The 27,729-nt window shown below is 39.5% G+C and overlaps 1 protein-coding gene across 6 annotated transcripts in view; it reads left to right on the top strand.

Annotated features, from left to right (window-relative positions):
• The window catches only part of LOC144024588 (band 4.1-like protein 1), a 92,390-nt gene that overhangs the window by 60,490 nt on the left and 4,171 nt on the right, over positions 1-27,729 (top strand). For 2 of the 6 annotated variants that reach the window (XM_077531046.1, XM_077531042.1), the window contains 17 exons: positions 588-663; positions 2,355-2,573; positions 2,842-2,929; positions 3,018-3,170; positions 7,250-7,347; positions 7,652-7,827; positions 7,899-8,122; positions 8,381-8,416; positions 11,401-11,451; positions 13,816-13,965; positions 16,821-16,907; positions 17,099-18,496; positions 22,285-22,335; positions 23,840-24,199; positions 25,163-25,291; positions 25,490-25,543; positions 25,733-25,828. In XM_077531046.1, coding sequence (XP_077387172.1) covers positions 588-663; positions 2,355-2,573; positions 2,842-2,929; positions 3,018-3,170; positions 7,250-7,347; positions 7,652-7,827; positions 7,899-8,122; positions 8,381-8,416; positions 11,401-11,451; positions 13,816-13,965; positions 16,821-16,907; positions 17,099-18,496; positions 22,285-22,335; positions 23,840-24,199; positions 25,163-25,291; positions 25,490-25,543; positions 25,733-25,828 — 3,446 coding nt within the window. The remainder of the gene's footprint in view (positions 1-587; positions 664-2,354; positions 2,574-2,841; positions 2,930-3,017; positions 3,171-7,249; positions 7,348-7,651; positions 7,828-7,898; positions 8,123-8,380; positions 8,417-11,400; positions 11,452-13,815; positions 13,966-16,820; positions 16,908-17,098; positions 18,497-22,284; positions 22,336-23,839; positions 24,200-25,162; positions 25,292-25,489; positions 25,544-25,732; positions 25,829-27,729) is intronic. The other 4 variants (XM_077531043.1, XM_077531044.1, XM_077531045.1 and 1 more) reach the window with 4 other exon arrangements.

Genomic DNA, 27,729 nt, shown 5'->3' with positions numbered 1-27,729 from the left:
AGACATTACATCCATCCATTTTCTTGACCGCTTATTCCTCACAAGGGTCGCGGGGGGTGCCGGCGCCTATCTCAGCTGGCTCTGGGCAGTAGACAGGGGACACCCTGGACTGGTTGCCAGCCAATCGCAGGGCACACAGAGACGAACAACCATCCATACGCACAAGCACACCTAGGGACAATTCGGAGCGCCCAATTAACCTGCCATGCATGTCTTTGTAATGTGGGAGGAGACCGGAGTACCCGGAGAAGACCCACGCGGGCACGGGTAGAACATGCAAACTCCACCCAAGAAGGCCGGAGCCTGGACTCGAACCGGAGTCCTCAGAACTTGGAGGCTGACTTGCTAACCACTCGACCACCGTGCCGCCCACAGACATTACAATATTTTTTAATTATGTTCAACTTTGAAAAAGATCTTCACTATATACTAAGTAGTCTTCTTTGTCTGGTCGGAGCTGTGTGGGATCTAATTGTATTATGCAGGTGGAGATGAAGTGTCAGGAGAATGTACGTTCTGTATTTCTTTCAGAAATAAAAAGGACAGACATGACGGTTATGATTTTTCAGCTCTCCTTCTCTCTGCAGACAGTCCATGGCACTTTGTTTTCGCTGTCAAGTTCTACCCTCCGGACCCCTCCCAGCTCACTGAGGACATTACCAGGTAATGTGTTAAGCAGTGTTGTCACAAATGCGTTACTAGATTATTTTAATGATTACTTTCTTTTAATAATGAGCAATCTAACGCGTTCATTTTTCCAAACCAGTAATCTGATTAAAATTACTTTCCCAAGTGGCTGTACGTTACTATTTTTTATTACCTCGTAATGTATGTAGAATGCTAAATTTTGTTGTCCATTTTGAGGATAATTTCGAGGAGAAAATGTTTCACTTGCGGGAGTGACGTCACATCGCATGTCATGTTTTCTCAGCGAGACGCAACGCCGGGTCACGTGTACCAACATGTTTGAGCGGTGAGCGCTAGCAGTCTGGCCAAAACAATAGACACTTCCTACCTCGTCACGACGTAAACAATGGAAGAAGCAGGAAAACGGTTGCATTTGCTCATTGGAAATAGAGCCATTACTTTGCATTTTTGTCCAGTAAAAATTACAAAAGCAGGTGGTGGTTGGATAATACTGAAGCGGTTGCGTATTGTTTGGCCAAGATAAACAATCCCCAGTGACTGTTTTGCTGTGACCGGTAACTCACCAGCTAGTTGACTTGAGTTTGTGATGCCAACCGACCGCGAAGCTAACAAACGAGACGGCGTGTGCGCCGCTGTCGCGCAGCGGAGTAAACATGCACATTTGGGTTATTCATACCCGCTAGTAAAGTCTACAAGCAATCATGGCATTTTCTCGCTCTTCTGACATTCATGGCAAATAACGGAGGAGGTTTGCCGGTTACGTAAAAAATAACCACTGCCTAAACAATCGCAGGGGAAAAACATTTTACAATAATACACTTGCCTGCGATGTACAAAGCATATTATTCCGAAGCACCAATCACAAATCTATTGTTCAGTAATTATGACCAATATTGTCGTTGCAAATTTCTTTGAAATATCGTGATTTAATTTTTCGGCCATATCACCCACCCCTAATCCCAAAAATGCTGAGCTGCCCCACAGTGTCTTTCTCGTCATACTTCGAGAGAGACTATGCCATAGCATGATAATAATAATAATAATAATAATAATAATAATAATAATAATAAAGCCTGTCTGCATGACTGTAGTTCAGCTCTGGTACTTGAGAAAATAGAAAATGTTATACTTACAGTTGCAACCAGCCTACATGTAAATGTTATAGTTACAGTTTGTAACCAGCCTGCAACAACAATTTATGTATTGGAAAACCAGAGAAACAGAAACAAAGAAACATGTTCATGTTTCAAGTTCATGCATTTTCACAAGTATTATTTAAGTAACCAGTTGTCATTCGTATGTTCACGCAGCAAAGGGCGGAAATTTGTACTAAAGAGTAACTAATAAGTTACTTTTTGAGTAGTTTGACAATAAAGTAATCAGTAAAGTAACTAGATTACTTTTTTGAGGAGCGACAACACTGGTGTTAAGTATGTTAATTCAAGGAGGAAGTGCATGACAGCTTGCCATTTTAAATGTTTCCTAAATATGGGTGGCTCTATCGAAGTACTGTAACAATTTTCATGGTATGTTTCCCCACACATCAAAGCAAAGCAAATCCTTCATCCCTTTTTAAGGATTAGAACTGGAATGCTACTAACAGGCGAAGATTTACTGCGCTGAATGCACGCCGGAGCTTGCCTTTCCTCTGCCTTGTTTGACTGCCAAAGCCTTCCTCTCCGCCCCTTTTTTTTCTCGTCTGACAGATACTACCTGTGTCTGCAGCTGAGGGATGACATGCTGTCAGGTCGGCTGCCGTGCTCGTTTGTCACCCACGCCCTCTTGGGCTCCTACACGGTCCAAGCTGAGCTCGGCGACTATGATCATGACGAGCACGCGCCGGACTATGTCGGCGATTTCCGTTTCGCTCCCAATCAGACTCGTGAGCTGGAGGAGAGAGTGATGGAGCTCCATCGAACCTACAAGTACAATGTTGTATAAATCTCATTCCACTCTACCAAACGAATAATTTGCATTGGATTGTTTTCTCTTCATGAGTGTTCTGTTTGCGAAATACATCACATTGTCTTGTCTAGTATGAATCAGGACACTAGTCAATCTTTGCTAGCATATGCAAAACAAGTGTAGTGTGAAAACCGGGTAATTCTGCTCTCAATGTGCAAGATAAGGGCTTTATAAATGAAGACTGTGAACATGCCTATTGATGTTGGTTACAGATTTTTCTACCCACAGGGGTATGACTCCAGCGGAGGCTGAAATTAACTTTTTGGAGAATGCAAAGAAATTGTCCATGTATGGGGTGGACCTGCATCATGCCAAGGTTGGCTGCATGAATTTATAAAACAAAAACAAAAAAACAGACACTCTTCACTCATTTCTGTTTGTTTGCTGACTCATTTCCCCTGCAGGATTCTGAAGGGATCGAAATCATGTTGGGTGTCTGCGCCAATGGCCTGTTGGTATACCGCGACAGGCTGAGGATCAACCGCTTTGCTTGGCCAAAGATCCTGAAGATCTCGTATAAGAGGAGCAACTTTTATATTAAGATAAGACCTGGAGAGGTATGCATCCTTGAGAAAAATAATATGGTCAACACACATCTTGGTGCCAAGTTTAAACGCTTTGTGCAATTTTGATGTCGCTGACTCCCAAAAATGGCATTTTTTTTCCAAATTGACTCTAGTTTTTGAGGCATTCTATATTTTATTTTGAAAAAGTTATGAAATTCGCTTTAAGTTTTGATGAGGCTAAGTCTGTTTCTTTCAAGTATGTCCATTAGGGATGTCACGATAAAGACAATATCGTGATAAAGCGATATTAAAACTGCCACAATATCGTCGTCGTCATGTTCACAATATTTAAAAGGAATAGATTTGTTAAAAAAGTCAAGTTGATTTCCATTTGTGCAGTTCTAGCACCATCTAGTGGCTAGTTTATTAGTGCTATTTAATTTTCATAAGGGATGTTTTGGCCTTCTATGTTTAAAATCTATGCTAATTATCAGATAAAAGGGAACCTAATTTGCTTGTGAAGCGATCAATGTGTGCGTGCATTAACAAATAAGTGCCTCAATATTGTTATTAGTGATTGTAAAGTGGTTTATATGCATTGTTGTTATGTACAAAAGCACAATATTGTTGTTGTTGTTTTTTTTTTTTAGTATGAGCTGTCTTTTTTTACAATATTGTGATCTTTTTTTAAATATCGCCAACGCCCCCACAATATTGTGATAATTATCGTATCGTGACCTTCATATCGTGATAATATTGTATCGTGATGTTTGGATATCGTTACATCCCTAATGTCCATACAGTATTCTTTCTTTTCTTTTTAAAGTAATATCGTGAAAGGTGGAAATCATTATAGCAGAGAGCCTTCATTATGTGAATCATGTTTTATGTGAAAATGAAGCATAAATTAATAAAAATTAGGCAAGATTAGCAGTAGATAAATGTGAACGCACAAACTACTTTCAGTAATGATCAAACTATCTTTTGTAAACCATCAAAGCACATTGATTAGCAATCAATTAATTGTAGAAAATATCAATATCTCAAAAACTGGAGCTAATTCAAAGAAACAGATTATTTTTGGACTCAGCAGCCCAATATTACCCATAAATCATAGAAATATATTTCTCTTGACCAGTGTAAACTAGTGTTTGTAACATAATAAAAGGTACGTGTATGGTATTTGATGAACATTTGGGAAAGTGTCATTGTAACATACACGTTCTTTGTACTATATTACATGTTTTGCTTGCAAGCTGTTTGCAGATAACGATGAGATCTGAAATCGCACATACGTAATCTATTGGCTTGGGAGTTTTAGTGTCTGGTCCCTTTTGCTCCTACAAGTGCACAAATATTTGTAAAAGCAAATACCGGTACTTCTTTTTCTCATACTTTAATGTTTCTATTCTCAACAGATAACATAACAACACGATCAGATTTAGATGTTTCCGTCCTCCATCACACCTGATTCTGAAGATCAGGATTATTATACGGCTTCTGCGGTGCTTGCTGATGAGCTGATTATATGAATCTATTCGTATGACTACTAGATAGATACTGGATAGGTAGATAGATGGATCGATGACAGTCAATGGATCAAAACATATGCGTATACACAAAATTTACTTCTAATTCCCAGTACAGTAATATTTAATTCACTATTTTACCTGGTATACATTCTGGCCTTATAAGACAGTGTTACGGCTTATCCTTCGTCCTGGAAATGACTGTTAGGTCGTATGCACCAGGCACAGTCAAGTGACAGCCACACAGTGAGCCTGTGATTGGGCCAAATAAAGAGTCCCTTCAAGAGAGCTGCTGCAGCTGCAGCTGTGAAAACCTCTTTCCCAATTCTTAAACTGTGTGTGGGGGTGTGTGTACACACACACATATACATCCAGTTGGTGTGCTCGGTGGTAAATTTCGCTTTAAAAAACACCCCGACGGGACTTTAGATAAAACAAAAGTAATTTGCGTTTAATTAATAATTGCTGAATTGCACCCAATTGTTATGATGCTGTTACGTTTTGAGCAATACACGCATGCATGCAATTGCGTACATGCATTTAATCAATGTTTGCAAATGACATTCAGATAATAAAATGCGTTAATGTCAAAATATTACGGTATTTTGTATTAATTTTATATTACGCAAATACGCTTGTAATTTAGCTGCTTAATCGTGATTAATAAAAAAATGTAAAAGTATATAAATATATATATATATATATACATTTTTGCATAGGTAATGCCCTGACATGTTACAGACCAAATTAGTAACTATCAGTCTTTTAAAATGCTGTTTTTTTTAACGTTTATCTACCAAATAAAATACAACAGTATTAAGTAGTGAGTAAGGATGGGTGAGTACCGATTCCGGGTATCGGTGCTGATACCTGCCTTATTTTAAGGTTCTTTAATGTTTATGCAATGTTTTTTTAACATTTATTTGAGTCTGATTTTCATTCAATATCATCACTTACGTACACTTTTATTTTCCTACATTGAAGTACAGTGTTTGAACTGTGCATACTGTTGCAGTGACATTTTTATTTATTAATTTTTTTGCACTTGCCCGCACCTGAAAATAAGATGAATCGGGTTCCAAAACAGTTCCCGACCAAATACCCGTCGTGCTTTACCCTCCGCGATCCTGGCTGACTTACCACTCGTGGAAGCGTCTGATTAATCTTCTTTTACACATTTAAATTAAAAATAAAAAGTTAGTGTATTCCTTGTCGTGTCAAGGGTTCGCATCCTAGACTGGCTAAATAGTTCGTCTGCCGTGTCATTCTACCCACAAGTTTCAAGCGGACCCAGCGGGTAAAACTCAAAGTTTTTTTTTTATTTTATTTATTTTTATTTATTTATTTTTTGCAACTAGAGGGCAATATAGTTACAGAAACCTTCATCCTTCCTCAGGTCGCAACAGAACGACTTGCCTGCTAATACTCGCTTGCATCAGCATGCCGCAGATATAAACAATGTGTCATTGGCTTGGACTGATGTTGTGAATGAAAACCAACAATGTGTGTCACTGGCCGCATCAGGGATTGTGGGATTACTGTATGCAAATTACATATGGCCATGTTTCCCCCACACCGTCACTGGCGACGTGGCGAACAGGGTGCGCGCATTGTATTTTTATTGTTTTATCAGAGAGTTTTCAGCAGTTGTACCAACAACATAAAATCAATTTATAACGTTCTGACCGGGCCATCGGCCGGTTTAAGCTATTTTTAGACCTTTTAATTAGTCCGTGTGCCGGTGCATTTGCATCGTTCAAATCAAAATCGGATAATGAAAATGAAACTGAGGGGTAGGTTCACTAAGAATGCGCTGCGTCCGCTAAAAGCGCTAAATATTGCTCCTCATCTGCATCCACAGTCTGCTTCCTTTTAACCACCTATTGCGTAAGGATATTGCTCTAATCACTAATCATATAGCCTACCAGCGCAAAAAAAAAATTCAAATATATTTTCAGAGGTTGACGTGGGTATACAGTATGCATCTGCCGCGTAAAAATGATCACAAAAGGAACACCCCCTCCCACCGCGATTGCCGATCAGCCCGGGTTAAGTCATTGGTTGTAAACCAACATAGAAATATGCTCCCCCACTGCTCTCTCTATGTGATCAGCTTGAGGGTAATGGCCACTACCTTCTCCATGCCACCACTGATGTTCATGTTCCACAGGATCGAGGTAGCTCCAAGTTTACACCATGCTTCCATTAACCTTTGCATCACTCTAACTCCGTGTGGCTATTAACGCCGGTGAATTAGATGCTGTTTATCAATGAGCCTCATCTAAATAGAGGTGGGCAATTTCTCTGCCAAATGTATGCAAATGACCTCATTTACGTATGCACAAAAACCGCCGGCACATAGTGGTCAGCAGCGCAGTTAATGATGAATTTCCTCATCTGCGGGTGTTTAGTGGATTAGACGCTCCCGGATTGCTCCATTATTACCGGTTAGCACCGCACAAAAGCCACGCAAACCTTTAGTGAATCTACTCCTGAGAGTGCTAACAATATGTCTTCATTCAAAAAATATATACTATACATCTAAGAACCTCCTCATTTGCTCAACTGCCACTTGTTGTACTTTTTGTCCATCCCATCCAGTATGAGCAGTTTGAAAGCACTATTGGTTTCAAGCTTCCTAACCACAGAGCTGCCAAAAGGTTGTGGAAAGTCTGCATTGAGCATCACACCTTCTTCCGGTAAGAATCGATTTGCTTCTGACCTGACTGGCCCTGATTGGAAAATGAGATGCGATATACAGTTTATATAAAGATGCAAAGCAGCCTGACTGAAAGGTGTAACATTAATCCTTTACTTGCTGCTCAACAAAGCCACAGAGGCCATTAAATGAATATGCTTTAGGAATATTAATGTCTTGGCCTAGGAACTGATACAAACCTTAAGGAACAACAACTTGCTCCCAGCTACAGTGTCCACCTTGTCAGGCTGCCTTTTGGACTGGATGTGCTAAATATATCTGAATTAAAGATTCTGCTTTGCTAGGTTGGTTTCTCCAGAGCCGCCTCCCAAGGGCTTCTTGGTGATGGGCTCAAAGTTTCGATACAGTGGCAGAACTCAGGCTCAAACCAGACAGGCCAGTGCTCTCATAGACCGACCCGCTCCTCACTTTGAGCGCTCCACTAGCAAGAGGCACTTGCTCTCCAGAAGTTTAGATGGAGGTAAGATGGTCATCCACTGTACGGCAAGGTTTGCTATCTTGCTGAGCTAATTCAACTCTCGTTATCACCAGAGTTTTCCCGGCCGGTGTCAGCCATGTGCGAGAATCACGATGGCCTCTTCCATCATAGCATCAGCGAACAGCGTCGTCTCCGCAGCCCCTCCGTGGATGAGCAGGAAACTGAGCTGGAGCCCAGTTTGGAACAAGATGAGGAGGATCTGGACCAGGAGGAGGGCCAGGAGATGGGAAGAGACCAGGGTGGAAATGTATCACCAAGCAAGAAGAAAGAAATTGTGGTGAGCCAGAATTCCTTTTGACCTTTACGTCAATTCTCATCACATTAACCAGATACACCAGATGAGGTTTAGTCAACAAACACAATGTAATGCTGGCTTTACCGGATCTAACACTATCCTTTCCTTTTACTTCTTTCTTGACTGCAGTGCTCATATATCTCACTTGACAGTGTTCTCATTATAGTGAACAATTCAAACTCATGTCAAGTTTTCTGTTCTTATAATGAGTTTTCTTATTTTTCACTTGCTGACCAAAAGGAGGAGGTCGGTTCACCAGTTGACAGTAAACAGGAGGTACATTACCTGCTCATTTCGTCTCTGTCTGCCTGCTTGTAACCCGTCAAAGTATCTGTACCTCAACAGCCTCATCCATTTTCATTTCACCTGGAGGACCGTTGGGTTGCGAGTGAGAAGTGGGTGGGGCGTGGTCTGGCTGTGATTGACAGCAGCAGTGAAATCTATCCATCCATCCATTCATTCATTTTCTGAACCGCTTGGGTCGGGGGTCGAGGGGGGTGCTGGAGCCTATCCCAGCTGGCTATGGGCATCTGGCGGGGTACACCCTGAACTGGTTGCCAGCCAATCGTAGGGCACACAGAGACGAACAACCACTCACACTCACAAGCACGCCTAGTGACAATTTGGAGCGCCCAATTAACATGCCATGCATGTCTTTTTCTGGAATGTGGGAGGAGACCGGACTACCCGGAGAAGACCCACGTAGGGACGGGGAGAACATGCAAACTCCACCCAGGAAGGCCAGAGCCTGGACTCGAACCCGAGTCCTCAGTACTGGGAGGTGGATGTGCTAACCACTCTCCACCAGTGAAATCTAAATCTAATCTAAATCATTTCTATACTATGACAAGCTGTGCAAAATGAACTAAACAAATGCTATGCTAATAAATCAGTAATCTTAAAATCGAGCTAAAGATATTCGCAAAACACTACTATTCCAACTGAAACTCGCTAAGGAGGCATTTAAATTAATGAGACTGAGCCAGTGGGTGGCAGAGCGACTACGTCACATTTTCACTGAAGTGACATCGGTAGTCCGTGCTTATTCAATGAGACGATAAACTTCCAAATTGTGTTTATGCCAGTGTTTTACCTGAAGAAGGCACCACACAAGCGGTCTTTGCCCCAAATTGTTTTGGACTAGTGATGGGATTTTCTGCTCTTTTCGGTGAAAAGCTGGCTCTCAAACGGCTCTTTTAACTTTAGTTTTTCTTTTAAATATTTACGACAAATTTACCATACATTTTGATAAATGACTTGGTGAACTAAATATTGCACTCTACTGACTGCAAATAGCGACAATTATCAAGCAAAGAAAATTATTTTTTTCTCATTTTATTGAATATTAAAAAGGCTCCAAACAATAAACAAGCAACTATTAAAACTTCAACCAACAACAATCAATATAATCAAATAACAAAAATAGTGAGTAGTAATTTAACTGCAACAGCAGCAGCGAACAAAACAAACATCAGCTACTCACCCGGTCCAGGATAAAAGCAGGCCTAGCTTTATTTTAAATTTGTATTTAAAAAAAAAACCTAAATATATCGACTTGGACGGGCTGATCAGCTCCTTCTCTCATCTGACTTTAACCAATTAAAATGTCTCCAAATGTTACTGCGTTTTCGGCTCATCTTGTACAAACCGCGTTTGTGTATCGTCCTTTCCTCTCCTGTTTTCTCCTACTCCTGTGTCTCTTTGTCTGGGGCTGCGCAGACGAGGCAGAGCATGTGCTCCGCATGCAGTCCCATGCTCCCCCCCCCCTTCCCGTCTCCCTCTTTGAGCACGGCAGCCGAGCCACTGCCAAACCTCGCTTCAGACACGTGATAATGAGAGAGCGACATAGTTAGAGAGAGAGAGAGAAAGAGAAAGAGAGAAAAAAATGGCGGAGCCGGCTCTTGAGGGAGGATGCCAGCTCTCATCGTTCACTTCAAAGAGTCGGCTCTTCGTACCGGCTCGTTCGCGACCGACACATCACTATTTTGGACACACAAAACGTTGAGGAAAAAAGATTTAGAAGCACAAAAATTTCAAAATCTTTATTTGATTTATTTATTTGATTGAATGTCCCCCTAATTTGGAGGTCCGGGGGGTAACCACCCCATTGTCTCCCCACATTGTCTACTCGCCCCTGCTTGTCCTCATTCGGGTTGGTGGTGACGAGAGGCCACCCGCCAATCGCAGGACACATATAGACCAACAGCCATTTACTGTATCATCCATATTGAGTCTTGAAGTGACATTGTTTTTAGACTATGGGAGGAATCCTGAGTACCCTGAGGAAAACAACAACAAAACACATGCAAACGTAGAAAGGAGCCTTACCCGGGATTTACACCGGTTGTGTGTGCGGTGCGGCTGCGGTGCGGTGCGGAGGCCTACCTGCGGCGTCCGGCAAAAATAGAAAATAGGCTATCCTTGCGGAAGGGCTGCGGCACGCCGCAGCTGAGACGCAGTCGACACGCAACGCACCCGCAAGCGGTGTAAACTGCACCATTCGAATGAATGTAATCTAATTGCTTGCGTCGCCGGAACGCACCGCAACCGCACCGCAGCCGCACCGCAACCGCATTCAGCGTAAATCCCGGGTTAGCCAAGATTTGAATCCAAAATCTTAAGCCACCATGTTGACCTTCTTGTGTTGATACATCACACTCATTTGAACAATTGATAATTGATTTTGCAATTATTTACTAGAGATAGACCGATACATTATTTCAAGGCAAATTCCTATTAGTACTAGTCTAGGAGGCTGATTTTCACTTCAAGGGAAAACATTGGCATCCAAATTTGTAAAAATACAATATTCAATTCTGGACTTTGTTGAAATATTTTAAGTATATACGTGAACAAATTTGAAATGTTGAAAAAAAATTTTTTTAAAGTTCAAGGAGCTCCTAGGGTCAGGGTCATCATCAGCATAGTTCCCTGAAGTTAATAGTTTTATATTGATATATTATCAGCCAACAGATTTTTACAAAAAGGCAGAAGGCGATATTTGGTAAACTGTTGAATATCGGCACCGATAATCGTCCCAGTCGTTAATCGGTCTATCCCTAATATTTACATTTTGCCTGGGTTGAATTTGGCATGAAATGTGTGACAAATGGCTTAATTTGACTTTCCTTTCTGTCTGTCTGTCTGTCTGTCTGTCTGTCTTGTCTGTCTGGTGTTTACCCCACATTCCCTGGTCCTGCACTCTTTCCTTCAATCCACTATCACCACTACACTTTGTATAATGTCCTTCTCCAAATCAGCAGTGTCAGTCGGATCAGGAGGCCACCCCACAGCACAAACAGGATGTACAGGTTCATTCCTTCAACTTTTTCCTTCTGCTTTTCATGTGTGTGCTGCTCTGCTTCTGCATCGTGTAGTCTTAAGCACGTCATCCAGTTTAACAAGCAGCCACCGTCTGTCACAATCTTAACGATGAGTGATATAGTATCTCCCTAACTAACATCATCACATTATTGTCGTGATAGTGTTAGTGCTGAGTTTGCTGCCCACTAAAATGATCAGACATTGTGAGACCAATGTTTAGTGTTTAACATGTCCTACAATGATCTGCCTGGCTTGTTCAGCTTCTGACCAGATAATTTTCAAGTTGTACTTGAACCAAAGGCTTGAAATTAGCCACTCGGTATGAGTTGAGCGAGACTTATTTGCATGAAATAGAACTGCCTCCTTCAAAAAAAACAAAAACAAATACGTGATTTCAACTAGCATGGTTAAAAATGAATGTTTAATATGCTGTAATCTTTTGGTATTTGTGTATTTTAATCAATAATGTCACATAACTTTTATCAAGAGACCTGGGAATAGTTTGAAATTGAATATATTTGAATATATTTATCAACAATCTCATATTCAGTATGTATACTATACCAGTGGTTCTGAACCTGGGTTTGTTTGAATCCCTGGGGTTCGTTGAGTCAGTCTCAGGGTTTAATGGAGGTCAAGACACTCACCCGACTCACATGATTTGTGATGGTACACCTCACTCGGCCATCATTGGTTGCATGTAATCATGCTACATTTCTTGGCCTATCAGTGCAGCAGGGAATTTGGTGCACTCAGTAGTCGACTTGTGGCTGTCGTGATGGTAAGTCGTGTGATTCCTTTATTCTTTTAATCTCTTCATAATAACTATGTTAAGCAAAAAAAAAAAAAAGAAAGAAAGAAAGAAAGCCGTCGAACAAATCTGTGAAATATGAATTCACATGCATAACGGAACATATGGTGCGCCACAGGGTTCAATTCTGGTGCCTCTGCTATTTTCATTATATCTGCCGCCTCTGGGTTCCATCTTACAATAGTGGTTGTTTTAACATGCTCTATAAATGTAGAGCTGAGTTGCATGATAGGAGTCAGTTTCCTAACTGCATGATTTGCAATGCCCAATTGAGCAATTATAGTCCAGCACAACTAGCTACCTAGCAAAACGAAAGGAACAATTCCTTCAGATGCATCGGGAATACGAGAACACAACACTTTCTGAATTCAAGGTGAAGAGAGCCAGATTCCATGAAAAGGCTCCGCTCCCTATTCCTCAGTGAACCTTATACCAATTTGTTGAATTTGGGTGGGAATCAAATTGTATTTTGGCAATTAAGTAGGGTTCGGTGAATGCACAGGAAACTACTTCAAGGTTAAGAACTACTGTACTATACATTTGGGTGCCATGTACAATATATTCTGTAACTATTTACAGCAGGGGTGTCAAACTCGTTAGCTCAGGGGCCGCATGGAGGAAAATATATTACCAAGTGGGCCACATCGGTGAAATAACGATATATAACTTAAAAACGATTGCCGTCAATTATACGCAGATTTTTGCTATTTTGTGTGCCAGCCCTAAATTATGGAGCTCAACTGTAATCATATTGTTCCAAAAAACAATATATATGCAAATGCAACAGAGTCCTGGACGTGTAAAATTGACCTGTTTTTCTTATATATCGTTCCCAGAATGCATTGCGTGGCGCAGTTAATGATTGAATTTGTGTAATATTGAACACGTTTGTCTTTCTATGATTAAAAAAGAAAATAATAATAATTAAACAAACCGTAACTTTAAGTTGCGTGTAAAATAATGACATCCAGGATGATTCCCCTGTACAAGGACTGCTTGTGAAGTTACAATTTTTTATATATTTTGATTGTGGCCGACTGATTAATTAGTCTGACATTACAATTTTTTTTAGCTTTACAAAATCATCTCGCGGGCCGGATTAAACCCCTTTGCGGGCCTAATTCGGCCCGCGGGCCTTATGTTTGACGACACTGATATACAGTATTACTCGGACACTCGGAAAAAAAAAGTGATAACTTTTGTGCAAAATTTTGAGTCTATGTTAAAATCTCATACTCCAAATCATCATTAGAATTATCTGTGTGGGGTTTCCATATCATTGTATGAAAAGTGCACACAGTGTATGAAGTTGGACAGTATGTGTTGTCATAATATTCATTGGAAGTATTAGAAGCAGTAGTAATCTTAAAAATAATGTATTCTGCCTCATCCTTTGTCTGACATTCTGCATAATTCTCACCAGAAGAGTCTCTCTTGATTTTGCCTGTTGATAAACTCGTGTGATGAGTTGACGACAAGTGATGACAGCTTTCTAATGTATGCCTGGCTCCCTTCCTCCTTTCCACACATCGCCCTCCAGTTTCTCGACAAGTCACATGATGTCTTGCTGAAGCACCAGGCCAGCATCAATGAGCTCAAGCGAGCCCTAAGGGAGCCCAACAGCAAGCTGATGAGCCGTGAGAAGCGTCTGTCAGCATCATCGCCACCCAGCACACCAGAGAAAAAGGCGGTGAGTTGGAGCTTTAACATTTCTAACATAAAGTCGATAACTACACTTACTATATGTTGCAATTTATGTGAATTTTGGTCCATTCCGAAGTGTATTCATATTCCAGTCACCACAGGTAGACTATATTTTTGTCCCATGAGAGACCGTCTTTCAACTGTGTTTTCGATTTCGTTGCCTTTAAATAATTCAAGCTTGTATTCACTGATTTGCCTCATCAAACATTTTCTGTGCCGAGATATGCTAGTATATTATGGTCTTTTCCAAACTTTTCACACAGTTGAGGTGATCTCTTTTGCCTATAATGCTTTTTTTTTTTAATGGAAAGTTGGAAACATACATTTGCAGTTTCATTTTAATAATATAACTTTACGGTAAAGTAGCTTTTTAAGTATTCCATCTGTGCTTAGCTCATTTGATCCTGACACTAACTCAAAAGTACTGTAGAATATGAATATGACTTCCAAGTGTCCTTGAGTAAGACGCTGAACTCCTAACTCGTATGATTCATGTTGATGCAGAAGCAAGTTTGACTATGCTGTATATAGGGCTATCACTGCTGAACATTTAGAATAAATTATTCTATTGATTACTCCAGTGATTTTTTTTCCAATTACTGATTATTCACCAATTATTTTATTTATTTGGTGTTGTTTAAAGATTTGAACAAACCCAAAATTATTCAGCAATAACATACGAGGGTGTGACATACTCAGCAATGTCTTGGAAATTGAGAACTACTGTGAAAGGTTGTTCGTTTGATGTACATTTCGGAGACTATACATCAGGTTCAACTACATACATACAATTACATGTTATTCATTCTAATGCTGCAAATAACACTCGTTTTTATATAAAACTATAACTTTTTTCTCTGAATGCTCGATACCACTTTTCTTTTGAACATGCAAATTGTTATTAACTGATTTTGTTTCTTTTATTTTAAATGTTCTTTTCTGCTATTTCTCTGTTTATGTGTTTATACAGTATGTTCAATAAACAAAACCAAATCAAATCAAATCAAATCAAATCAAATCAAATCTTTAGATCGATACCAAAACTCATCAATACCGATACAGAATATCGGTACCATTAGTACTTTTGACACCTAAAAATCCCCTTAAAAAAACAATGACAGAACATGTCAAAGTGAAAACCTCTTTCGTCGTTTTTTAAAGTTTGCTTTCTAATGTTTTAACATTGTCAATGTATGTTCTTTTAGCAATTTTGTTTTCTCTGCGTTGCTTCTGAATGTTGTTAACCGCTGTTTGTTGTTGTCTTTCCTTTGTGTAAAGCACATTGAGTTGCCTTGTGTATGAATTATGCTATAGAAATAAACTTGCCTTGCCTAAAGAAAGACCTAAATATCCCAACTTTTCCTTAAAATGGCATGAAATTAATAGCAATTTTGTACTCTTCTAGTTTCTAATTTCTGGATCCTGATTCAAAGTAAAAGCAGAAGTTTGCAAATTAATTATTTCAGTTGAATCCAAAGTGTAGATTATTGACTTGAAAAGTGGCATTGTAATGTCCATTTGCAAGTACCTCAGACAGAGAGCAGCGGTTCTCAGCCCTGGTCCATGGTCCATGTCTCATTCAGCCAACACAGCTGAGGATTGTTATTAGGCTTCATGCAGAGCTTGCTGGTTAGCTGATCGTTTTAAATACCCGTGTTGGCTGTGGGAGACATGTAAAACAGGCTGGATAGGGGTACTCGAGGACTGGGATTGAGAACCACTGGTTTTGAAGACTTTTAGTAGTGTATTATTATTTTTTAGATGTTGGATATACTTTAAAGAGCAACTCAACACCAAAAAAACTTCTTTCTTTTTTCCTGATGATAAACTGTATATATATATTTTTTTTCTCTGATGATAAACTGTAGAAACGATTGCCTACTAATGGTGTCTACATGTCCATCCATCCATCCATCCATCCATCCATCCATCCATCCATCCATCCATCCATCCATTTTCTTGACCGCTTATTCCTCACAAGGGTCGCGGGGGTTGCTGGCGCCTATCTCAGCTGGCCCTGGGCAGTAGGCGGGGGACACCCTGGACTGGTTGCCAGCCAATCGGTGTCTACATGTCATGGTCATATATTGCACTTTAAAATTGATGAAACAAAACAAAACATTATCATTAGTTTTGTTTATCTTGACTATTTCCTCACAAGTTGCGGACTGCTTCTTTGTCATGCATAGAAAAGCATCAGTTTTCATCATGTGATTAGCTAATAGGCATTTATTATATTTATTTATTATTTTTTTTGGCCATTACTGGTTGTCATGGGTACCATCAGATGTGATTTGTGTTCACTTTGGGCGCCATCACTTTCATGCCACAAATAATATTTTCCCTGTCAGTCAAAGGACCTTACAATCGTTATCACTTTCTCCCCCTGACGAAACCCTTGCTGGATGGGCTCCAGAAAAAAATTGTAGCTTGCGGACAGACCATTTATTACGCTTGTGGAACATCAAAGATTTTTTGGAGCAGAAAATGTCATCTATTTTGTGTCTTGTTATTCTTCTTTAGAGAGGCAGGTAATGTTCCCTGTGACCGAGTCGAGCAGATAAAGGCTTGGGGTCAAAAAGATTTAGTGGAACTCGTGTGTCTGAGGTAGTGGCATTGAGTAGTTGGTCATTTGCATTGTAAATGATTTTGGTTTGTTGTTTTGGAAGCTGTCAAAGAAAACATCGCACTTCAAAGTTGCTTTTGATTTCACTATAATAATTAGCACTTGATGTTCTCATAATGTTTTCCATTCACGAGCCAGATTTCTTGTGTCTTTTCACTCAGTCAGAGCACTAATGGCTGCTCTTTCTTCCTTTCATCCTTTCTCGTGCCGGCCAGTTGGGGGGCCGAGCTGCGGGAAAAGACCCCATTAACAGCCACTCTGTAGAGGGGTTCATCCAGAAGAATCTCACGACTTCACCTGAGGTTGAATGTTTTTAAATTTTTCTTGATGTGATGATGTTCATACCATTTGTAGTTTGGTGAAATCACCTCCATTTTTGGAGTAAAATATCATCAATCCAGAAACATTTTGTGCAAAACGTCCATCACTCATGGAGATTGTATTATTTGTTATATTTGGCTTGTCTAACTGTGTTTAATCTATACCAACGTAGGGCTCTGAGGATTGGGTATTGATTGAACATCCGGAAAATTATCATGAAGACCATGACTGGAAAGTGAAAGAAAAGTCTCCCACATCTGATTGCTCTTGGGACAAAAACAAGCAGGAAAAAGAGATAAACGTTGCCAAGATGATACATATCAATGTAACAGAGTCTGACAGAAAAGAAATGAAAACTCATATTGATGAATTTCCATCAAAAATATCATCCAGAGAGGCAGCTGGATGTTATGAGCAGCGGCCCACTAACAAAGGTCGTTTTCAGATTCAATTATCGGCAAACACAGACTTGTGTCAAGAAACATCTCTCAGCAAACAGTCTCAAGCCGCAAGCTCTGATGCAAAGGATCGTTTGGCCCTCGGCGCTCTTCAGATGACGGAACACGCAACTTCGTTGCAGAGAAAAAAGAGGCGACCACAAAGCTTAAACCTGGGAATGCCTCGAGAGCTCGTCTACGGGAAAGGAGGAAGTGATTCTTCTTCTTCTGAAGAAGAAAACGAGGGCTCAGACTTGGACAACAATACAGAAAACAATTCTGAGACAGGTAATAATTGTCAATCAGCAGTGGTGACGTTGGCGAAAGATAATAAGGAAACAGAAAAGAATCAGCCTTTGACGGCCTATGAAGACGGCACACCAGAGGACAAAGTGGAACAAGAAAGCAAGGATTCTTCCCCCCAAGATGCAGAAGCAGTCAAACGAAGCTTGACCCAAGTTGGGCCGTCAGAAATAAATGGACCTGGGAAGATAGACCCTGAAAGTTCATCAGCAAGTGTAAAAGGGGAGTGTGCCATCAAAATAAGAGGAAAGGGATTTATCGACAATAAAGAGCTAGCAGAGGTAAAACTGCGACAGGTCAGGACACATGAGAGGAAGATAAGTAGTTCCGGAGGAGAGGAACTTGAGAGTCTAATGGGAGACAGACGCCAGAGGACACTCCACCGACTGTCAGGCGGCCATCAGTCAGAAATCACCAGGATTGTTCCTCTAAAGCCAGAGCGATCAAAGAGCATCGCATGTAAGGATGACAGGGACAAGGCAGGGCAGGATGAGCAAGCACGCGTCTTAAGAAGAGAATACCGCTGGTCGGTCGGCTCTCCAGAAGGATCCTCAGATCTCACTTGGACTGATGTCTCTACCCTCCATCCTGCATTGGAAGCAAATTTGGAGAAAATCACCAAACAAGAGCATCCCGATGACAGTTATCATCCCTGCCGAGGGTCTTCGGAAAGTCAGACGTTTCCGTTAAAGAACACGCCTCTACCTAAAATGATTCCTCCAGCCCCACCTGTCAAAACCAAGAAGGCCCGAGAATCGGGACTAATACTGCGCAACAGCAGGAATGCCGTCAGAGATACGAGCCAGGAAGCAGTCAAGAAGAGACACTCGGTAACTCTGCTTGCCATCTGCTTTTCAGTCAGTGGCAGTAAAGCATCGCATGAGCTTCTTTAGATTTGCACGCCATTTTTTTTCCCTTTCATTTTCAGTGCGCTCGACTGTCATCCATCTTGACTCAATGTGAAGAACGGTCGAGCTGATGCTTCCCTTCATCTTGATGGCACATTCAATGCTAGTGCTGCATTTCCCTCTTATAAGTATTACGCTATCATTCACTGCACCCTGCCTGACAAAACCGTTGTGCTCACCTGTGAATTGCGGAGAATGCAATGGGAAATCATTAGAATGATGTTTTTCAGTCAATTCAACGAAACTACCAACTACAGTGGAACCTCACAAGTGCCATTTAGACCAATACGTTTGAAAATTACATAACCATTGTTTATGTGTAATTTTTATGATTCGGTTTGCATTGCATGGTTCCCATTCGGCATTTTTTTCCCCCATAATTCTATGGGCATGGGTAATGCCAAGTTTTCAGCATTTAGCTACAAGTACGTTCAAACATATTTGCAAGTACATTCTCACGTATTTGAAAGTATGTTCAAACTTATTTTCAACTATGTTCGAATGTACTTGTAGTAAATACATTCACCGTATTTAAATATGTGCAAATGCATTCGTATTTGACAGAAAACAACCAAAACAGTCAAATCTCTCTTTTTTTTTTTTTTTTTTCAAGCAACGTTTGAAACACAGGACCAATAAGTTCATGTCGCACTCTACAAAAATCTGAAACTTGACTTTATGAAGGTATTGTATGCTTCTGTAAAGCTACTGTAGTGTTGGTGCTCCATGTAATACGTTTTTTCAACTTTTTTTTTTTTCCTAAATGCCCAGTTTGTGCCAGGGAAAAATGGTGGAAATGGGCTTCTGACATTAAATAAATAAATAAATAAATCCACTGATGGAAACATCATCATGACAGGTAAAAAAAACACACTCAAAAAAAAAACAAAAAAAAAAAAAACACTGGCTTAATCGGGCTTCTGTCACTGGCGGAAAAAAATCCCACTTTTTCTCCCCATTGGCGGAAAGGACTTCTGGCGCTAAAAAAAACAACAAAACAAAAACAAATCATCTTCCAAACTGTAGGAAACGGGATTCAATCAAGCAATCAATCAATCAATCAATCAATCAATCAAACAAAAAATATTCTTTTTTTTTCTTTTTTTAAATTTTACTGGCAGGAATGTGCTTCTGTTCAACGTCACAGCTGTTCATCGTTAGAGGTTCCACTGAAGCAGAAAATTAAAGCTCATGTTTTATTGCCCTGATAGTTTTTTTTTTTCAATTTGCATTGCCAAGCTGCATGTAACTTTATCATTTTGCATGTTGCATGCTATTTGCGTATTATTCCACAAATTAAAAAAAAGAATTTACCTACAAAAGGTGCAACAAAGTTGACATTTACCAAGAGCAATCTTCCTAATTTACATCTGAATGGTTCACTGAACTACATTAAAAGAGATCAACACAATTACAAAAAAATAACCATTTGATTCTTCAGAAATGTATTCATCTGTTATTCTCTGTAACGTTACCTGGATAAAAAGATGATAGCATACAGATTCCTCTGTTGGTGAAAGCCCAGCAGGCAGTGAGGCGTCAGACATGCACACTCTTTGCCATTCCCATTTGGTGCTTTCATTCCCCTGGCGGTATCATTAGGGCCGTGAACACATTTGGCATTGTAATGAAAAGATAGTGAAGTGAATAGACTTGACAGCTTTCATCATTTGCCACCTTTTTCATCTGAGTCCAACTCTGATCATATATTGAATTAAGCGTGTGTTGCAATGACTCCCTTTGTGTGCAAACAGCCTCACGGGCAAACATCAACCAAATCAGGATCAGGAAAATAAAAATAGTTCGCTTGTCATGTTGACCTAATCACTCAGTCGTTTTGCTGTTTTGTCATATTTTGGAATCCATTTTTTGTGCTCATTGCGCATTTTGCATGCCTTCCTTGTCCATCCTTTTTTATTTCCAACAAGTTCAGAAGGATGCATTTTTTGGTAGTTCGAATAAGCCCATGCACCCGCTTATTAATTTGCAATTGTGATATTTTAGCAAAAAACATGAAGTTGACACATATCATTTGCATTTGTGGGTCTCATAAAATGATGTGGCAGGCCGGATCTGGCCCCTAGGTATTGAGTTTGACATCTGGATGCAAGGGCCACTTTGAAATTGTCCTGACTATTCAACACAATCAGTCAAGTTATTACTGTCATGTTTTTTTTTAAAGTTATTTTTAACACCCATCACAGGTGATTGGCAAATAGTTTGTGATTTTTTTTTTTTTCATGATTTTTTGGCCCTCTATCCTAGTGGCTGAGGGCCACTAGAAAATGGACAGTGGCATGCAAATGGCCGTAATTTAGACTCTACTGGTGTAATAATTAGAGCTGTCAAACGATTAAATTTTTTAATCAGATTAATCACATCTTAAAATTTTGATTAATCACGATTAATCACTTAATTAAAAAGGCTTTTTATCAACATTTTTTGCCCGCCAAATTTAAAATGCACCTCTTGTGTGTTAATTTTTTCGGCATTTAATTTAAGAGGACGTCTCATCCTCCTCTTTTTCAAATCAGTTAATTACTTGCATATTTTAAAGTCGAAAAAATAACCCCAATAGTTTGACATGCACAAATATTCTGAATGTCACATGCAAACATTTATTAAATGTTTCACTTTATTGCATGTTATGTTTATTGTTCAAACACAACCTGTGCTACCTTTAACGTAGCCATCCGCTGTCAAGCTAATGGATCATCTGCAGTCAAAATTAATAGTGTGATTAATCTGCGTTAATACATGATTAATGCGATTATTTAACATGATTAATGCGATAATTTTTTGTGATTAATTAATTTGTTAACGCTTTAACTTTGACAGCACTAGTAATAATGTAAGAGCAAACCATGTAAATCCAGAGTCATACCAAAAATCAAAGTGGAAAACTGAGATACAGGCTGATCCAACTGACAACCCATAACGTGGTTCAGCAGCATGCATGGCCTCCATTTGAACACACACACGTCAAATGATGGATGTTCTGCCCTGGCTCCTAGTATCTGCCTGCTCTTGATATTGTCCTAGGAGACGCAACAAAACTTCTGCCCCTCCACTTGCTAGCTTAGTGGCTAGGACACTGCAAACATGCTAAACTAGCCATAAATCAACACAAAAGGGTGAGATAGAAATTGTCTCTTGCTACCATCTGTAAATCCATTCCTGAAAAGGGGTTGACTTGATATTGGATCCTCTCCACTTTTCGTCTGTTTCCATTAGTTGAAGAAGTGAAATTAGTTTATTTGTGTAACTGGACAGGACTCGTGATGAAGCACTTGTGATATTTTTGGACTACTCACAGTTTGGTTTAAAGATACAGTGGAAATACAGTATAATCAATTTCCATTGCCTTTGTCTTTAAAACCAAGTGTACCATTTAGATGAGTAAAAAAAAAAAAAACATCACAAGTGCTTCATGAAGCTTAATTTTCCCATCACCCACAGATATATGATTCTTTTGAAGCTAAACTATCATGTGTTCCCTTTTTCAAGCTCATGCACTTCTTGCTGTTATAACTGTATGAAAATTTCAAATACTTTTTTACCCAAGCCAGCTAGTTTTGTATTTTGGTCATCTCCTAGAAAACTTACTTATTTGAGATCCCGTCACTGGATGATTGAATGTGTGTTTTTTAGGGGCTCGGATTACACTTCAGCTTGTCCTAATGTGCTATTCCTTCTGCTTTCACCTGCAGGAGCCCGTCTCTGCTCCCTTTGTTTATGATGAGCCGTTTATTGATGCCAAGGTTACCCATTTGTATTCAAACTCATTCTCACTTGTTGCACCTCTCACCTCGACCTCTTCACTTACATGATTCCAAGAAACTGCAGCTCCTTTTCTAAGGCTAACATTTCTTAAATGTATTCCATCTCACTATCTCGATTCATTTCAATCTGTGGATTCAAAACAAGAAGTGTATTTAAAAAATACTAATTTTGGTGCTTGACATTAGTAATGGACATGAAACACTTGCACTCATTTTTGACTCCTCTAAAGATGTAGTGGAAATGTAATCAACTTCTATTGCACTAACCTTTATGTTTAAACAAAGAGCACCATCTAAAGCAGGGGTGTGCAAACTTTTTCATTTGAGGGCCACATCCAGAAAATCAGAAGGACGCAAGGGCCACATAATTTTGATTTTTTTTTTTTAGTTTTTATTTCGTTTTGAGCTTTGTTTTTTTTTAAAATTTGGTTAGTTTTAATTAGTTTTCAGGGTGGTTCTGTTCACTTTTACGAGTTTTAGTTCTTTAATAAATGCTTAGTTAGGTTTTAGTTTAGTTAGTTTCAGTCTTAGTTTTAGTAGGTTTTTTTTTCAAGTTTATTACTTGTGAACAATATTTAAAAAATACCATGGGAGCGACGTCATCTTTTGGTGCTTTTCCATTGGCTGCTGCTAGATGACGTCACTTCTGTGTGACATACTTTCAAACGTCATTATTCCGGTTTATATCAAAATAAATCTACTAAAAATCACATTTAAAATCATTCAATTAATTACCAAAGACTAAAACGAAGGACATGTTTGCTATAATTATAGTTAATTTTAGTTAGTTTTGTAAACATAAAATGTAGTTTCAGTTAGTTTTTAGTTAGTTTAAGCATTTTTGTTTTTATTTTATTTCGTTAACGAAATTGATTTGGGAATTTTAGTTGTAGTTATTTCGTTAGTTTTAGTTAACTAAAATAACCTTTAATGGCACCTGTTTTTCGATACCCTCCCTTCTTACTTTGACCATCTCCAAACATTTTTGTTTTTGTTAATTTATTTTAACTCAGTCAAATGCCATTTTTAGCATATGCCACGGGCACTGTTAAATGGACGGTGGGCTGCAAATGTCCCCCGGGTCATAGTTTGGACACCACTGATCTAAAGGAATAAAAAATATTGCAAGTGCTTCATGAAGCTTCATTTTTGGTCAATGCTTTTTAGTATTTGCTAATGAATGTACATGAATAATAATTAGTACCTCATTTTGAAATTCCCACATACAAGATTTAGCAACAAACAATACTTCATACAGCATCTGGTATTTATGTGGCTGATATGTTTTGAGCAGAATTTTAAAACATTAATTTTTGAACATTTTGAGGCTTCCTTTTAACCACATTCACCATCCCAGTGTCTGACCTGTGTGAAGCCAAGCATGCGTTCAAGCCCATCACATTCCATCACCATCATCAGTCATCTGCAGTCACAGTACGTACAGTAACCATGGAGTGGCGACTGTGTATCTGTACCCCTCCAGAAGGAGCTCAGTGAGAGGAGGCCACAGACGATTGTAGTCCCAGAGGAGGAGCAGGAGCAGGACACTGTGGCCTCCATGCGGGAGGCCCATCTAGGCATTGAGCGCAAGTGCTCCAGTATGACCGTCAGCTCCACATCCAGCCTCGAGGCTGAGGTGGACTTCACTGTCATAACAGACCTCCACTCCTGCATGGAGGACGTCTCGAAAGGTGTGCCCTATTTGGGAGAGAAGGAGCGTCAGCCCGAGGTGGGACGGGAGGACTTTGAAGAAACGTCAAGGTTCTACTCTGCGCGTCTAATGGGCCAAATGGACAAATCTCCCATAGAGGACAAACTTCCCGAGGAGGGGATGTACCATGAGGTAGACGGATGATTGTGTTCATCACCTCGTGGATTCATCCTGCTCGGCCACCCTTTGTTGTTTTTTCCCCCCCCTGTTCATGTTTCTGTTTTGTTGATTTATTGAGCCATTGTTATTAAAACTGTTTGACCGCCAAAAACGTTTAATGACGTATGCTAAAATCCTTATGAGTGCCGCCATAAACGTCATGTTTGTTTGTTTGTTTTAATCAATGGCCAGTACAACGTCTAAGTGCAGCGCTGCCTGGTCAATGGGTGGAATTTGTGGAATCAAAAACAGACACTAACTATGGCCAGCAGATGGCAGCATTAAATCTCTTTTCAATGTGTTGCCGGTGTACGAAATTCCAATGAAACAAATCTGATGAAATCGACGGTTTTCAAGGATGATGTGTATGATCAAAACATTTGTCACATTAAATCTAATTCACAGAGCGTCACTAAACAAAAAATATTAGTGTCAAAGTCACTGTTGTGGAGAAAATGTATCTCTTCACAAAAAGCTTCACAAAATGTATCTCTTCACAAAAAGCTTTAAAGTTTTTTCCTTATCTTTTCTATTTTCGCTCATTGTCACTCAAATGACCTATTTTCAAATGGTGATTACTAAATAACCAAATAAAGTAGCAACATACTTTTGTTTTTCTAATGAAAGAATGAAATCCAATCTTTTATATGGTATGGTATCCGTGTGCACAATATTCTGTTTGCCTTGAAAGATGAGTGAAAATGTTGAAAATCGTCTGCGGCACTGTTGTTTTAACGTTTGGCAGTTAAAGAGTTAAAATTATTATTATTATTATTATTGTTATTATTTATGTCATCCATTCGGTTCCCTTCCTGCAACTTTTCCATTTTGTTGCAAAACAAAGCCTGCATTAAATACCCAAATATGAATAACCGAATCTAATTAGAAGCACAACTTGATTGGCAATGTTTGATCAGAATGTCTTGTTTTTCTTAGCCCCCAGTGGCAAGAAGAGAGCCCAGTGCTGTGGCTACGGCCCAGAGGCTAAAGAGGGCCAACTCCAAGACAGAGTCTCACACAAACGGCTCAGAAGTTCAAGCGACCATCACGACTGTCTCACCACAGGTAAAGCCCCATCTGAGCTCAGGTATTTCATTTGTCGTTTGAAGTGTTCATGCAGGTTGCAGTCTTCTATTGGCATATTGGCACCACCTTTGACCAAGACTACTAATTCCAGGCACCATTATGGCTTATTTAAGAAGTTTTTCCATGTTACCATAATAATTGGCCTATGTCTGAAGAAGACTTGTATACTTCCTACAGAGACTCTCCTTTTCCCGTGATGCTCCTATCAGCCTTAAAGAAAATGGATCACCGGTAAGCATTTCACAAGAAGATAATCAGTGAATAATAATCCTGTCCATTTAAATTGTCTCTAAAGAGGAATGTAAGGGTGATTTGTATGCGAGTCCTGTAATTGATCAGCACTAACTTTACTGTGACTCTGAGAATGATGAGTGGTCATGCCTTTTCAAATGCCTTTTTGCTTATAAATGTGCTGTGCAGGTAAAAGCATGCGCTAAAGGAAACGAGCTCATTGTGTCGCCACTGAACATCACAGCAGAAAGTGTCACCACTGCAACCACAACGCAAGTTACCAAGGTAATCCCTAAAAATCAAGTAGACTACCATTAAAAAAAAACAACAACAAAACCCACAAATAATATACAGTAAAATCCTTTGAATCACAATTATCGGAAAAGAGAATAGTTTCTAACCCTAATCCCTAATTTAAAAGCATTTACACTTTATTGGTATGTTTGGAATCTTTATTCATTGGTATTAACCACTCTTATAGACCCTTCCAGTGTGACGTCACGTTGAAGCGCGCCCCTAGTCGTGGGGGGCAGTGCGTCAATGCGAGTGAATTAGAAAACAATCAATGTGAGCTAGAAAATAACTCAAACAGTTGATAAATCAGTAAGCAATGCTATGGTGGACTTGTGCGCGGTTGACGGATGCTCTAATGGCTCAAATAGAGATTAAATTGTTCTTGCGGCTGTCGGCAGTGATTCTAAACTAGGCGAAAGACAGTGAGGAGTAAAAGACTAGCACGGTGGCTAGCGTGAAACTACGACACAACTGCTTTGCAGCCACAAAAAGTAGGAGGATATGCTCAGATCATTTTATATCAGGTAGTTTTTCCCCTTTTCATGTACAGCGGGTCATAACATTAACCTCTGTAAATTCCACGCAGACGTGATGAATGTGCCATATTATCTTTAGTGAAACAATCATTCATACTTTTTTTGCACAAGTGTTAAGTTATTTAGTACAAAAAGTTAACGATTTAACACAATTATCACAATTAACACTTTAACTCAGGCTTGATCTCTGCTGACGAATGTGTTGTACGTGTGGTCTGTTTGTTAGCAGCTAGCAAGCTAAGATAACTTGAAAACTTTGATATACAGCAAGACGAGTATATCTGGACACAAACAATTTCATGAATGACGAGTTAAACCATGAAAGTAGTGATCGACGTACTGTTTCAACCAAAAACAACATACCTTAAGCTTCCACTTCCACTCTTCCCTCCAACAAACTCCATTTTTTTGTATTTAGCAGCTCCAAACAACTGGTTTCAATGAGTTGCGGTAATGTGGTATCCTATCGGGACGTTTTTTTGTGACACTTGACATATTTCCCACCTCTTAACGAAAACGCTCGCCGAAAATCAAGCTCTCTACATTCATTTGTTATGGGATGTTTGCCCTCCGGGAGGCGTCGCAGGAGCTAAGCAGTGACGTCAGCTGGAAGGGTCTATTGGGAGACTGTATTTTACACAAATATGGAGAAAAAAAACCCTGCTTTTTAAGCGTGATTTTGTGGTGTGTGTTATACACAGGCGTGTGCCAGGCCATATTTCAATGTATTGGTAGTTGAGGCATTATCGGCCCCTCCTTTGTGGCCCTTTTACTAGAAATTAGAAGAATAGAACAATGTCATTGATTTCTTGCAATTTAATGAAAAATATATATTTTTGGATTTATAGGTCTTTCTTTCAAATGATCTATTGTTTTTTTGTTTTGTTTTTTTGGGGGGGGGGGGGTTGTATTATGTATCAAAAGTGCTAGTGGTATCTGTACTTGGTATTGGTATTAGGGATGTCACGATATTTCATGATATCGTGATAATAGAACTACCACAATATCGTCGTCGTCATGTTCACATTATTTAAAAGGGGCACATTTGTTGAAAAAGTCAGGTTGATTTCCATTTGTTCAGTTCGAGCACACTCTAATGGCTAGTTTATCAGTGCAATTTAATTTTCATTAGGGATGTTTTGGCCTTCTATGTTTAAAATCTATGCTAATTGTCAAATGACGGGGAACCGAATTTGCTTGTGAAGCGATCAATGTGTGCTTGCATTAGCAAGTAAGTGCCTCAATATTGTTATTAGAGATTGTAGGTGGTTTATATGCATTGCTGTTATGTACAAGAGCACAATATTGTGTTTTTTTTCTTTGTATGAGCTCTTTTTTTTACAATATTGTGATCTT

The sequence above is a fragment of the Festucalex cinctus genome, chromosome 8 (genome assembly GCF_051991245.1).
Source record: "Festucalex cinctus isolate MCC-2025b chromosome 8, RoL_Fcin_1.0, whole genome shotgun sequence".
In the NCBI taxonomy this organism is placed as follows: domain Eukaryota; kingdom Metazoa; phylum Chordata; class Actinopteri; order Syngnathiformes; family Syngnathidae; genus Festucalex; species Festucalex cinctus.
Note: the sequence above shows the minus strand (reverse complement) of the source record. Positions and strands in the feature narration are given on the sequence as shown.